Below are 12,980 nucleotides of genomic sequence, written 5' to 3' on the forward strand. Positions count from 1 at the left end.
GGTACGTGAGGAAACTGTCACCTCACGTACCGGAGCCACTGACGTGTGAAATCGGCCTAAAACAGGGCCACCAGTCCCTTTAGGAAAAAAAACAAGACTGGGAGGAATGAAAAAAATCGCAGGAGTCAGCATAAAATGCAAACAAGTTTCATTGAGAAAATAACAGACAAAAATTTGGGGAATAAAGTTGTGAATTTTGATTAAAAAAAATTAGCTGCAAATCACATTAAAGTCTTGACTAAAGGACTTAATTTTTGTCTACCGGAACGATTTGATTTGACTGACTTCAAAATTTATCTTTTTAAAACCACAAGAAAAATTCATGTTTTTAAATCCTTTTCTGATGTGAAAAAACTAACCCTGTTTTTCTTGGGTTTCAGTATAGATAAGGCCGATAATACAGCTTTATATAATGATGTATCCCTTTTGTTAAGTTTATCACATCCCACCCCTACTGTTACTACTGATAAAAACATTGAATTTTCACCTTTTACAAGAGGAGTCCCTTAGAATTACATGCCACCTATTTCACCAGGCAATGCCATATATTTGTTTCAAGAACTAGTAATTAAAGATGTAGAAGCTCTTCATTATAAATCACCATTGAAAAACCTAAATAAGACAGAATTTAGTGCACTAGAAGAAATGAACAAATGTCAGGCTACTATACTGGAAGCATAGCTACAGGGAGAAAATGAAGTTATATTCTCCTTTCAGCCACTTCTAGTCATCAGAGTAGTGTAGGGGCTGTAAGGGTATGTTTCCACGTTCAGGAAACCCAGCACTTTGGACGCATCTGATACCCCGCTCCACCCAAAACGCCACCCCGTGTTTCATAAAATCCCCTCCACTATGCTGTAACATCTGGACACTGCGGATTGGACACTGCTGCTGTACGCAGGCGTCCAATCTGCAGCAAATCCTGAACGTTTCCTGACCGTGGAAACATAGCCTTACAGTTATTGCTTATTAAACAGTGAACGCTCTCATGCTACACACATGAGCTCGCTGTCCATTAAAGAGGATGGGGAGTGATAACAGAATGCTCACTGTGTAGTGAGTGCAACCTGTTACAACCCCCTGCAACGACCCAATGACTAAAAGGAGGCGGCTGCAGGGAGAATCTAAACTTAGTTTTCTCCTTGTAGCCCATCTTGCATTGAGCGTGACTAACATGATTTAAACAGAATAATGGAGGTAATGTTTTTTTAGATGACAGGTTCCCTTTAACAGTTCTAAGAAAATTTGGAATAGTTCATTAGTGGGGGCATAATTAGCAACTTTAGACAAATTTATCACTGCTAAAGCAAGGAAATGGTGCAAATTTTGGTGAAAATTTTCATCTCCTCATAAGTCTGCTTATTAAAATGATGGATTTGTTTATGGCCTTCTTCAGAAATCTGTTGTTTTCTTGCATATTGAAAAAAAAACCAAACCAATCCATCCTTGTGCTGGATCAGGTTTTCATCCATGTTTGGTCAGTTTGGCAGTTTTACTATCTGGATTTTATCAGTTTTTCTGTTTTTCTCATGCAAAAAGAAATGACCTAAATTTTCCAAAACTAGTATACAGTGAAAAAAAGACAGCACATGAATGCAGTTACTGTAGGATGTTCTTGTTTTTAACATACTTGTAGATTTCCATTGGCGAGTTTGATCTGTGACAAAAATTGTACACAATTTTTATTTTTTTTTTGGTTGACACTCAGCCTGCAAAAAGAGTAAAAACATATGAACAGCCTCATATACTTTAATGGATATATTATCTTTGGAAACAGAACATATACGTGAAAAATGGACATCTGAATGAACCCTTATTGAGAAAATTTTCAATTTTGGGAATATCAACTATCAAAGGGGATAACTTTCTTGTCAGTGGTGTTCCAAAGACTGAGACCACCATTGACCCTGAGAATGGGACGTTAAATGCCCCATCGGAATGGAGCAGGGGCAGCAAGCCACTCAGGATAGCCAAGCCGAACTCTATACTTCATACCATATCTGTAGAAGACATGGGCCGCACATCCAAAACTTATATGTTGATCCATTATAGCTAACCAAAAATTTTACAAAACTGAACATGAGTTTCTTAGTTTAACATTCTGATCAGACTGTATGAAGTCCACATTCATGTCACGGCAAACTTCTCAGTGGGTCCCTAACGTTAAAGATATGGCACTGCAGGGCAGGTGACCTGGTGCCTTGCAATGCTGTAAGGATGAGCCTCCCCGACTCTAGGTCACAGCACCAATACCAAGTAAGAATCATCTTCACCATGCTCGCAGACTGTGAGCTAACGGCAAAAATAGGGATAATCCCACTCAGTTTCCTGCTAATTAAAACCGTCTGAGCCAAACTCTATACTTTGCTGTCATCAGTAGACCCCCTCCAATCATTTGCTATGGAACTATCGGAGACAGCCAAGTGTAGCTCTTCGCTTTTCCCAGCACTCCCATTGAGAATGAGTAGAGTGTGGTCACTTCTCCATTCCAGAGCAACTTTCTTAGGATTTGTGGAGTCGGACCGCTTGACACCCACCAGCGTATTAGTGAAAACTTTCAATGTTGAGCATATTACGGTATTATACTAAATCAATGTGACCTACAAAAAGTTAATTTCTCTTTTTTTTATAGTGAAAAGAGGGCATTTTATTGGAATATCAGGTAAATATAAATGCTACATTTTGTGTAGTTTGTGATTGATTCTGTCTTTGCTTTTGCCAGCAACATGGCATTCATTGAGTTCTATGCAGCGACCTGGAACTTCAGGATTGCTAATGGTTCTCTAGTGAACATATAATCCCTTAAAAAATATTTTATTAATAATGTCTAAAAACACACCAAAAACCCGAGAATGTGTATATTATTGCATGTAGCAAAAATCTGACACAGACAGAAAAAACCCTCAATGTTTCTTTATTCAAAACCTATTCTGCAACTACCTAGCCGAGGTTGGCACCCAGAGATACGAGAATGGGGCCCCCGTTCAACAGCGGCTCTCTTATTTCCCTGGTACGGGTCTATCACTAAAGTAAAAGATAATGAATTGAATATAGAAAAATAGTATGTACTATATTAGTTAATATATATAATACAATACAGACCAAAAGTTGGACACAACTTCTCTTATAAAGATTTTTCTGTATTTTTATGACTATGAAAATTGTACATTCACACTGAAGGCATCAAAACTATGAATTAACACATGTGGAATTATATACTTGACAAAAAGTGTAAACCAACTGAAATTATGTCTTATATTCTAGGTTTTTCAAGTAGCCACCTTTTGCTTTTAGTTGGACCATCATTTATTTTTCAACAGGACAATGACCCCAAACACACCTCCAGGCTGTGTAAAGGCTATTTGACCAAGAAGGAAAGTGATGGGGTGCTATGCCAGATGACCTGGCCTCCAGAGTCACCAGACCTGAACCCAATCGAGATGGTTTGGGGTAAGCTGGACCGCAGAGTGAAGGCAAAAGGGCCAACAAGTGCTAAGCATCTCTGGGAACTCCTTCAAGATTGCTGGAAGACCATTCCCGGTGACTACCTCTTGAAGCTCATCAAGAGAATGCCAAGAGTGTGCAAAGCAGTCATCAAAGCAAAAGGTGGCTACTTTGAAGAACCTAGACTATAAGACATAATTTCAGTTGTTTCATGCTTTTTTGTTAAGTATATAATTCCACATGTGTTAATTCATAGTTTTGATGCCTTCAGTGTGAATGTACAATTTTCATAGTTATGAAAATACAGAAAAATCTTTAAATGAGGTGTGTCCAAACTTTTGGTCTGTACTGTGTATATATATATGTATATATATATATATGTGTGTGTGTGTGTGTGTGTATATATATAATATCCCTCAATGTCTATCTGCTATTTCATCTTTCTTCTCCGCTAGATTTCTAAAATCATTCTTATCATGGACAAAACAGAATTCTTTGTCTTTCCCCCATCTCACGCAACGCCCCCAACGAACCTATCCATTGCAGTAAACTGCTGCCCACTCTCCCCAGTCCCACAAGCTCGCTGTCTCGGGGTAATCCCTGACACTGATCTCACCTTCAAACCTCATATCCAAGCCCTTTCCACTTCCTGCCGCCTTCAACTCAAAAATATTTCACGGATCCGTACATTCCTAAACCAAGAATCTGCAAAAACCCTAGTCCATGCCCTCATCATCTCCCGCCTCGACTACTGTAACCTCCTGCTCTGTGGCCTCCCCTCGAACACTCTCGCACCCCTCCAATCTATTCTAAACTCAGCTGCCTGACTAATCCACCTGTCCCCCCGCTATTCCCCGGCCTCTCCCCTCTGTCAATCCCTTCACTGGCTCCCCATTACCCAGAGACTCCAGTACAAAAGCCTAACCATGACATACAAAGCCATCCACAACCTGTCTCCTCCATACATCTGTGACCTCGTCTCCCGGTACTTTCCTGCACGCAACCTCCGATCCTCACAAGATCTCTTTCACTACTCCCCTCTTATCTCCTCTTCCCACAATCACATACAAGATTTCTCTCGTGCATCACTGCTACTCTGGAACTATCTACCACAACATATCAGACTCTCACCTACCATAGAATCCTTCAAATAGAACCTGAAGTCCTACCTCTTCCGGCAAGCCTAGAACCTGCAGTAATCACCGATCGACCAAACCACTGCACTACCTGCTCTATCCTTACCTACTGTATCCTCACCCATCCCTTGTAGATTGTGAGCCCTCGCGGGCAGGGTCCTCTCTCCTACTGTACCAGTTGTGACTTGTATTGTTCAAGATTATTGTACCTGTTTTTATCATGTATACCCCTCCTCACATGTAAAGCGCCATGGAATAAATGGTGCTATAATAATAATAATAATAATAATATATGGGCTGTTATATAATTCATTGATTCCAAACCCCCTCCTTCTTGATGCTGACACCATGGAAGAGACAGGGTGGAAGCTCATCGCGTAGGTATACATAAAAAACTACTAACTCATTAACATACAGATAATATAGATAGATAAGCATAGCACCCTCTTTCCAGATCATCCACAACCCTGGTCTCCCGATGAACCACACACATGGGGAACGAATGTAATGGATGCATATCTTTCTATTATCTGTATGTTAACGAGTCAGTAGTTTTTTATGCATATTTACTCCATGATTTTCCAGTTTCAAGCGAGTGTTGCAGCAACCAAGTGAGGAGTACAAAGACAAGTGTGTTTTGCCTACAGTCAAGCATGTTGGTGGGAGTGTCATGATTTGGGGCTGCATAAGTGCTGTCGACTGGGCAGCAGGACAGTATTCCAACATAACCCCAAACACACATCCAAGACAACCACTGCCTTGCTAAAAAAAACGAGGGCAAAGGTCTTGGAATGGCCAAGTATGTCTCCAGACCTAAACCCTATTGGGCATCTTTGGGGCATCCTCAAATGGAATCGCAAGGTCTCTAACATCCACCTGCTCCATGATGTCATCATGGAGGCGTGGAAGAGGATTCCAGTGGCATCCTGTGAAGCTTTAGTGAACTCCATGCTAAAGAGAGTTAAGGCAGTACTTGAAAATAATGGTGACCACTCAAAATATTACACTTTGGGCACAATTTGACCATTTTGACACTGACTTCTTTACATTGTATCATAGTGTCATATTTTCAGTGTTGTCCCATGAAAAGATATAATAAAATATTTTTAAAAATTTGAGGGATGTACTCACCTTTGTGATATACTGTACATTAGTAATTTTGCATTCTACTAATGTGTTGATCATTTATATTTTTCTAGCCAATTGTAATACTTATGTAGTGATCAAGATACAAAGTCTGCAGAGTTCTACTGTATCCAGGCCAGGGAATGAGCCATGCTGGGAACAAGACTACTCATTGTAAGTTATTCTATCGATTTATACAACCTGCATAGATCAACTATCTACATGTGCTTTATATCTACATGTAGTCTATATATGCTGTAATGCTTTGTACATTATGTATAGGGGATTGTCTTTGGTATTTGTACAAGTTTTTTTGATAGAACATTTCCCTGAGAACTAGTGATGAGCAGGAGCGCTCAGCACTGCTCGATACTTGATAGAGCATCGAAGTGCTCAAGAGTGTACGAGTATTGGCAGTGCTCGAGTCTCTTCCCCGCAGGTTTTGCGCCTGTTAGACATGTGAGGATTGCCTGCCATACACGGTAATGCCGTAGCCAATTTTTAGAGGGTCATCAGGTGGCCGTCACTCAAAATATTTCGAGGATTGTCATGTGGTACTCATAATTTTTAGAGAATCATCAAAGATATATATCTTGGTACCGTGTTAGCCAGTAGATAGAAAAAATATTTAGAATTGACAGTCCTCAGTGGTTGATACCTTTTTTAATGGCTAACTGAAAAGATGATAACAAATTGCAAGCTTTCGAGACTACTCAGGCCTCTTCATCAGTCCTTGCATATGCTTTACTAGTCTCGGAGACCCACTCCTTAAAAATGGGAAATAAATGTTTTTTGAGACCCTCTTCTACGTATCTTCCAGAATGTGTTGCAGTCTCTCTTAATTTGTGGCAACCCTTGCACTTAGTGCACAGGCTATATGAGTCTAGGAGTCCCACTACCTAATAATTTTAACAGAATGTGTATGAGGCCCTCCTTTATGTCTAATACAGGGTGTATACAGAGTCCCTCTTCCTTCTAATTTTTGGTAGTTCTTGCATTGACCGCATAGGCTTTGAGTTTCAAAGTCCCTCTTTCATAAATTAAACAGGATGTGTCTGACTGTGTTACACACCCCCCATGCCCAGATAAGGTAGTAAAATGTTAAAGTTACTTTTACCGGTGACTACTGGTAATTTTATTTCCCCCTCTACTATGTCATTTACTGAAGTCATAGGCGATTGGGAAATACGGGGAGAGATCGCCTGACTGTTAAGGGATGGAGGAGCAATTTTTTTATTTGCCTTATATTTAAGTCATTATACATTTTAAAATCAAATTGGTCTTCGGTTTTGTATGTTTTATTGTCAGTCCATAAAATTGGAGTAATTCTCTGACGACATTGTTCCCAGCAGCGACCTTGTAGTCAAAGATGCATCCAGACGGCTTCCCCATGCTGATCCCATTCCATTTAAGTGCTGTTTCCATCCACTTAAGCGATTTTCCTGAGTACCTAGCCCTCCTTTTAGGGTTTTCCGGAAAAATTTTAGTTTCCCATTGACTTTCATTATACTCGGTACTCAACTCGAGCCTGTTCGAGTGTCCGACCTTATAGATTCAGGTTACTGATGAGCGAATATACTCGTTACTCAAGATTTCCCAAGCACCCTCGGGTGTCCTCCGAGTATTTTTTAGTGCTCGGAAGTTTAGTTTTTATTGCCGCAGCTGAATGATTTACATCTGTTAGCCAGCATAAGTACATGTGGGGATTCTCTAGCAACCAGGCAACCCCCACATGTACTTATGCTGGCTAACAGATGAAAATCATTCAGCTGCGGCAATAAAAACTAAATTTCCAAGCACACCCAAGAGTGTGCAAAGCAGTCATCAAAGCAAAAGGTGGCTACTGTGAAGAACCTAGAATATAAGACATAATTTCAGTTGTTTCACACTTTTTTGTTCAGTATATAATTCCACATGTGTTAATTCATAGTTTTGATGCCTTCAGTGTGAATGTACAATTTTCATAGTCATGAAAATACAGAAAAATCTTTAAATGAGAAGGTGTGTCCAAACTTTTCGTCTGTACTGTATAGTATGAAATTCACTGTTAGTTTGGAACAACCTCGTTAAAATCCAAATGTTTTTTCCATTATGTTCTGTCTGATAAGTAAAACTATATAGCTCAGAGAGTGTATTTAGTTTTTCTCATGATTGTGGGTAAAGAAGATTTAAAAAAAAATTACTATTAAGGTCTCCTTCACACGTCCATGTTTAAATACTTGCGTGAAAAAAAACGTGTACTGGTACTATCAGTGTTTTCAATCAGTGTGTCATCTGTGGGTTCATATTTAACATCAATGTTTATCCGATTATGGTTCAAGAAAGAATTAAACAACAAAGCCTCTCGTATACTTTGCAGTGTTACGCATTGGTGCACAAACGCCATCCATGTGCTGTACATGTTTTTCACTGACCTTTATTGTCCATTGTCATCCTTGCTGATGGGAAAAAAACGGACATGTCTCTGTGTGTTTTGCACGGACGTGTGTACTGCAACATAGGTTATAATAGGTACCGGTCGCATCCGTGAAAAAAAATGGATACCACATGTATGGAAAACGTCTACCAATTAAGGAGGCCTTTCTCTGAGCTATGGTTCTTTCAAATTGAACAATTCTTTAGACCATTATTTCTGAAGCTGCTGTTTCTTGAAGATCTTAGAATTTAAACTATCAAAGATTACAGTAATACACTGTGTAAGTGCATTAAAGAGAACCGGTCATCAGAATAATCCGTGTTAAACTAAAGATATGGGCAGAATGGCCCCATCAGAGTCATTGAATGCATATTTTTAGTGTAAAAATCTCCAGTCTGGTTTTCGTTAAATCATCATGATAAATTTTGGTTTCCTTCATGCTTTGTGGCGGGACTTGTGGGTGGGATTGTAAGTAGGGTCTTCGTCTCAGAGGGCTCAGTCATGGATGCCTCTGTTGCATTCATCATCATGTATTCATTTAAATTTTGGGCTAGCGCCGTCTTAGCTGTGGGCGGTGCTCTTGCTAGTGGTGAAAATGGTGCATGCGCAGATCGAACTTCGGCTGTCTTTAGGAAAATGGCGCCAGAGCTGGCGCATGGGCAGAATTATATTTTGGCTGCACTATTTTCCTGAAGACCGCTGGACTTCAATCTGCGTATGTGCCTGCGCTATTTTCCAATTCTAACCACTGTCACTTTGAGGTAATAACTCTGGAACACATCAACGGATCCCACTAATTCTGAAGATTTTTTTTCTTGACATATTGTACTTCATTATTGTAGTACAATTTCTTCTATATGATTTGCATTTATTTGTGAAATAAATGGAAATTTGGCTAAAATTTTGAAAATTTCAGACTTTGAATTTTCATGCCTTTAAAGAGATATGTCACACAAAATAATAAATGACATTTCCCACATGTCTACTTTACATCAGCACAATTTTCCAACAAAATTTACACAACCATTTTTTAGGGACCACATCAGATTTGAAGTCACCTTGCACCCTTCAAGATGCTCAGAACCACATTCAAGAAGTTTATTAACCCTTCAGGTGCTTCACAGGAATTTTTGGAAAGTGGAAAAAAAATTTACATTTAACTTTTTTCACACAAAATTTTACTTCAGCTCCATTTTTTTAATTTTGACCAGGGTAACAGGAAAAAATGGACCCCAAAATTTGTTGTGCAATTTCTCCTGCGCAAGCGGATGCCCCAAAGGAGGGAGAAAACCATTGTTTGGGCACTTGGCAGAGCTCGGAAGGGAAGGAGCGCCATTTGACTTTTTGAATGCAAAAGTTGCTGGAACAATTGTCTGATGCCATGTCGCATTTGGAGAGCCTCTGATGTGCCTTAACAGTGAAAATTCCACACAATTGACACCATTTTGGAAATTAGACCCTTCAGGGAACTGATCAAGATGTGTGGTGAGCACATTAAACCGTCACAGATGTTTATACCGTTGAGAGGTGAAAATAAAAAAAATAATTTTACCCACAAATACACTGTGTTAGGGCTAGCGGAATGCACCGAGTAAATAGAGATGTTTTTATTGATATTGGTGCCTTCGCAGCCCAGGGTCCACCGTGCAGGAGTACCTGCTGCTAGCAAACGCGGCACTATATGGCGGTATGGACTAACTCAGTTAATTCACCGAGTAGCCGTGAAAGTAAAGCACTGTGCCCTAACTGCCCAAACAGAGAGCAGTCAGTGGTCACGCATGCACACAAAACTCCTCGCCAGAGGTGCCAGCATTCTAGGGGCTTATTTCAGCCGGGTCCCTGAACACACTCTCACGTGACCACACTGGCGCAAAGCACATGACAAAGAACAATACTAGTGCATGGCCATGCGAACCTTAAATAGTTGCAGCACATACAGGACCTTCCTGAAGGACCAATGGCCTTAGCTGCAGTATCTGATCATGTGACCCTCGATCTCCACTGAGAGATCTTACTCTGGGCATGCTCAGAACGAGAAAAGCAGGACTTAGTCCCAGAAGCATCTGCTCGCCTCTGCCCAGCACTGACTTCAATGGCAGAAGCAGGAAAGGCAGCAGTAACTCTTTGTACAGAGTGGGACTGAGCAAGACGCTGGGACTGACGTCTCCGCTGAGCAGGCTCCACTGCGGCAGGAGAAGAATGGGAGACCGCAGCGGAGATGGCCCGAGATTCCCCCGGTGCAGAGGCGGGAACTCGACCCCTAACACACTGCTCAAAAAAATAAAGGGAACACTAAAATACCACATCCTAAATATCACTGAATGAAATATTTCAGTTGCAAATCATTATTCATTACATAGATGAATGTGTTGAGAACAATAAAACATGAAAATGATCAATGTACAACAAAATGAATATTCCATGGAGGTCTGGATTTGGAATGATACTCAAAATCAAACTGTAAAATCAAATTACAGGCTAATCCAACTTCAGTGGAAATGCCTCAAGACAAGGAAAAGATGTTCAGTTGTGTGTGTTGCATCCATGTGCCTGTATGACCTCCCTACAATGCCTGGGCATGCTCCTGATGAGGCGGTGGATGGTCTCCTGAGGGATCTCCTCCCAGACTTGGACTAAAGCATCCGCCAACTCCTAGACAGTTTGTGGTGCAGCGTGACGTTGGTGGATGGTGTGAGACATGATGTCCCAGATGTGTTCAATCGAATTCAGGTCTGGAGAACGGGCGGGCCAGTCCATAGCTTCAATGCCTTCATCTTGCAGGAACTGTTGACACACTCCAGCCATATGAGGTCTGGCATTGTCCTGTATTAGGAGGAACCCAGGGCCAACCGCACTAGAATATGGTCTCACAAGGGGTCTGAGGATCTCATCTCGGTACCTAATGGCAGTCAGGCTACCTCTGGTGAGCACATGGAGGGCTGTGTGGCCCTCCAAAGAAATACCACCCCACACCATTACTGACCCACTGTCAAAACGGCCATGCTGAAGGATGTTGCAGGCAGCAGATCACTCTCCACTGCGTCTCCAGAATCTGTCATGTCTGTCACATGTGCACAGTGTGAACCTGCCTTTATCTGTGAAGAGTACAGGGTGACAGTAGCGAATTTGCCAATCCTCGTGTCCTGTGGCAAATGCCAATCGTCCTGCATGGGGTTGTGCTGTGAGCACAATCCCATCTGTGGACGTTGGGCACTCAGACCATCCTCATGGAGTCAGTTTTTAACCGTTTGTGCAGACACATACACATTTGTGTCCTGCTGGAAGTCATTTTGCAGGGCTCTAGCAGTGCTCCTCCTGTTCCTCCTTGCACAAAAGCTGAGGTAGCGGTCCTGCTGCTGGGTTGTTGCCCTCCTATGGCCCCCTCCACGTCTCCTGGTGTACTGGCCTGTCTCCTGGTAGCGCCTCCAGCCTCTGGACACTATGGTGACAGACACGGCAAACCTTCTTGCCACAGCTTGCATTGATGTGCCATCCTGGATGAGCTGCACTACCTAAGCCACTTGTGTGGGTTGTAGAGTCCATCTCATGCTACCACGAGTGTGAAAGCACAACCATCATTCAAAAGTGACCAAAACATCAGCCAGAAAGCATTGGTACTGAGATGTGGTCTGTGGTCCCCACCTGCAGTACCACTCCTTTATTGAGTGTGTCTTGATAATTGCCAATAATTTCCATCTGTTGTCTATTCCATTTGCACAACAGCATGTGAAATTGATTGTCAAACAGTGTTGCTTCCTAAGTGGACAGTTTGATTTCACAGAAGTTTGATTTGCTTGAAGTTATATTCTGTTGTTTAAGTGTTCCCTTTATCCTTTTGAGCAATGTATGTTTTGGCCCCAAATGTTGCATTTTCATAAGGGTAACAGGAGAAATTGCACCATACAATTTGTAGTGCAATTTCTCCTGAGTATGCCGATACCCCATATGAGGGAAAAAACTTCTGTTTGGGCGCACGGCAGGGCTCGGAAGGGAAGGAGCATCATTTGTCTTTTTGAATGTAAAAGTTCCTAGAATCACTAGTGGACATAATGTCCCATTTGGAGAGCCCCTGATGTGCCTAAACAGTGGAAACCCCCACAATGACTCCATTTTGGAAACTAGACCCCTCAAGGAATGTATTTAGATGTGTGGTGAGCACCTTGAACCCTAAGGTGCCTCATAGAAGTTTATAATGTTGAGCCGTGAAAAGAATACAATCAAATTTTCCCCACAAAAAATGTTATTTTGGCCAAATAGTTTATTGTGCAATTTCTTTCGAGTACGCGGATACCCCATATGTGGGGGAATACTATTTTAGAGACACAGTGCAAAACTCACAAGGGAAGAGTTGCCATATTAGAGTTGAGATTTTCCTGGAATGGTTTGAGGGTGTCATATCACATTGGCAGAGCCCCTGAGGTGCCAGAACAATAGAAACCCCGTATAGGTAAACTAATTTTACAAACTACACTCCACAATGAATTAATCTAGGGGTGCAGTGATCATATTGACACTGCATGTGCCTCGCAGAAATTTACATCATTGATCGGTGAAGAGAGAATAAATTACATTTTTATCACTAAAATGTTGTTTTAGCCCCAGGTTTTTAATTTTTCTAAGGGCTCAAAGGAATTTTTTTATAACAAACTGAGTGCGCCAATACCCTATATGTAATTGAGAAATATTTTTCAAACACAATGCAAAGTTCAGAAGGCAAGGGGCGCCAGATATTACTGTTATGGTTTGCAGGTGCCATGACCATGACCCACTGGGAGAGGCTTTGACCCACGGGGAGAGCCCAAGAGGTGCCAGAACAGCAGAACCCCCCCATTAAGTGACCAGTGATCACATTGACTCCA

The 12,980-nt window shown here is 41.4% G+C and overlaps 1 protein-coding gene across 1 annotated transcript in view; it reads left to right on the plus strand.

The window, feature by feature from the left end:
- Positions 1–12,980, plus strand: part of LOC143775532 (protein unc-13 homolog A-like) — a 33,108-nt gene that overhangs the window by 6,280 nt on the left and 13,848 nt on the right. The window contains exons 2-3 of the mRNA XM_077263772.1: positions 2,633–2,662; positions 5,780–5,879. Of these exons, the coding sequence (XP_077119887.1) occupies positions 2,633–2,662; positions 5,780–5,879 (130 nt within the window). The remainder of the gene's footprint in view (positions 1–2,632; positions 2,663–5,779; positions 5,880–12,980) is intronic.

This window comes from Ranitomeya variabilis, chromosome 5, assembly GCF_051348905.1.
Source record: "Ranitomeya variabilis isolate aRanVar5 chromosome 5, aRanVar5.hap1, whole genome shotgun sequence".
NCBI lineage: Eukaryota > Metazoa > Chordata > Amphibia > Anura > Dendrobatidae > Ranitomeya > Ranitomeya variabilis.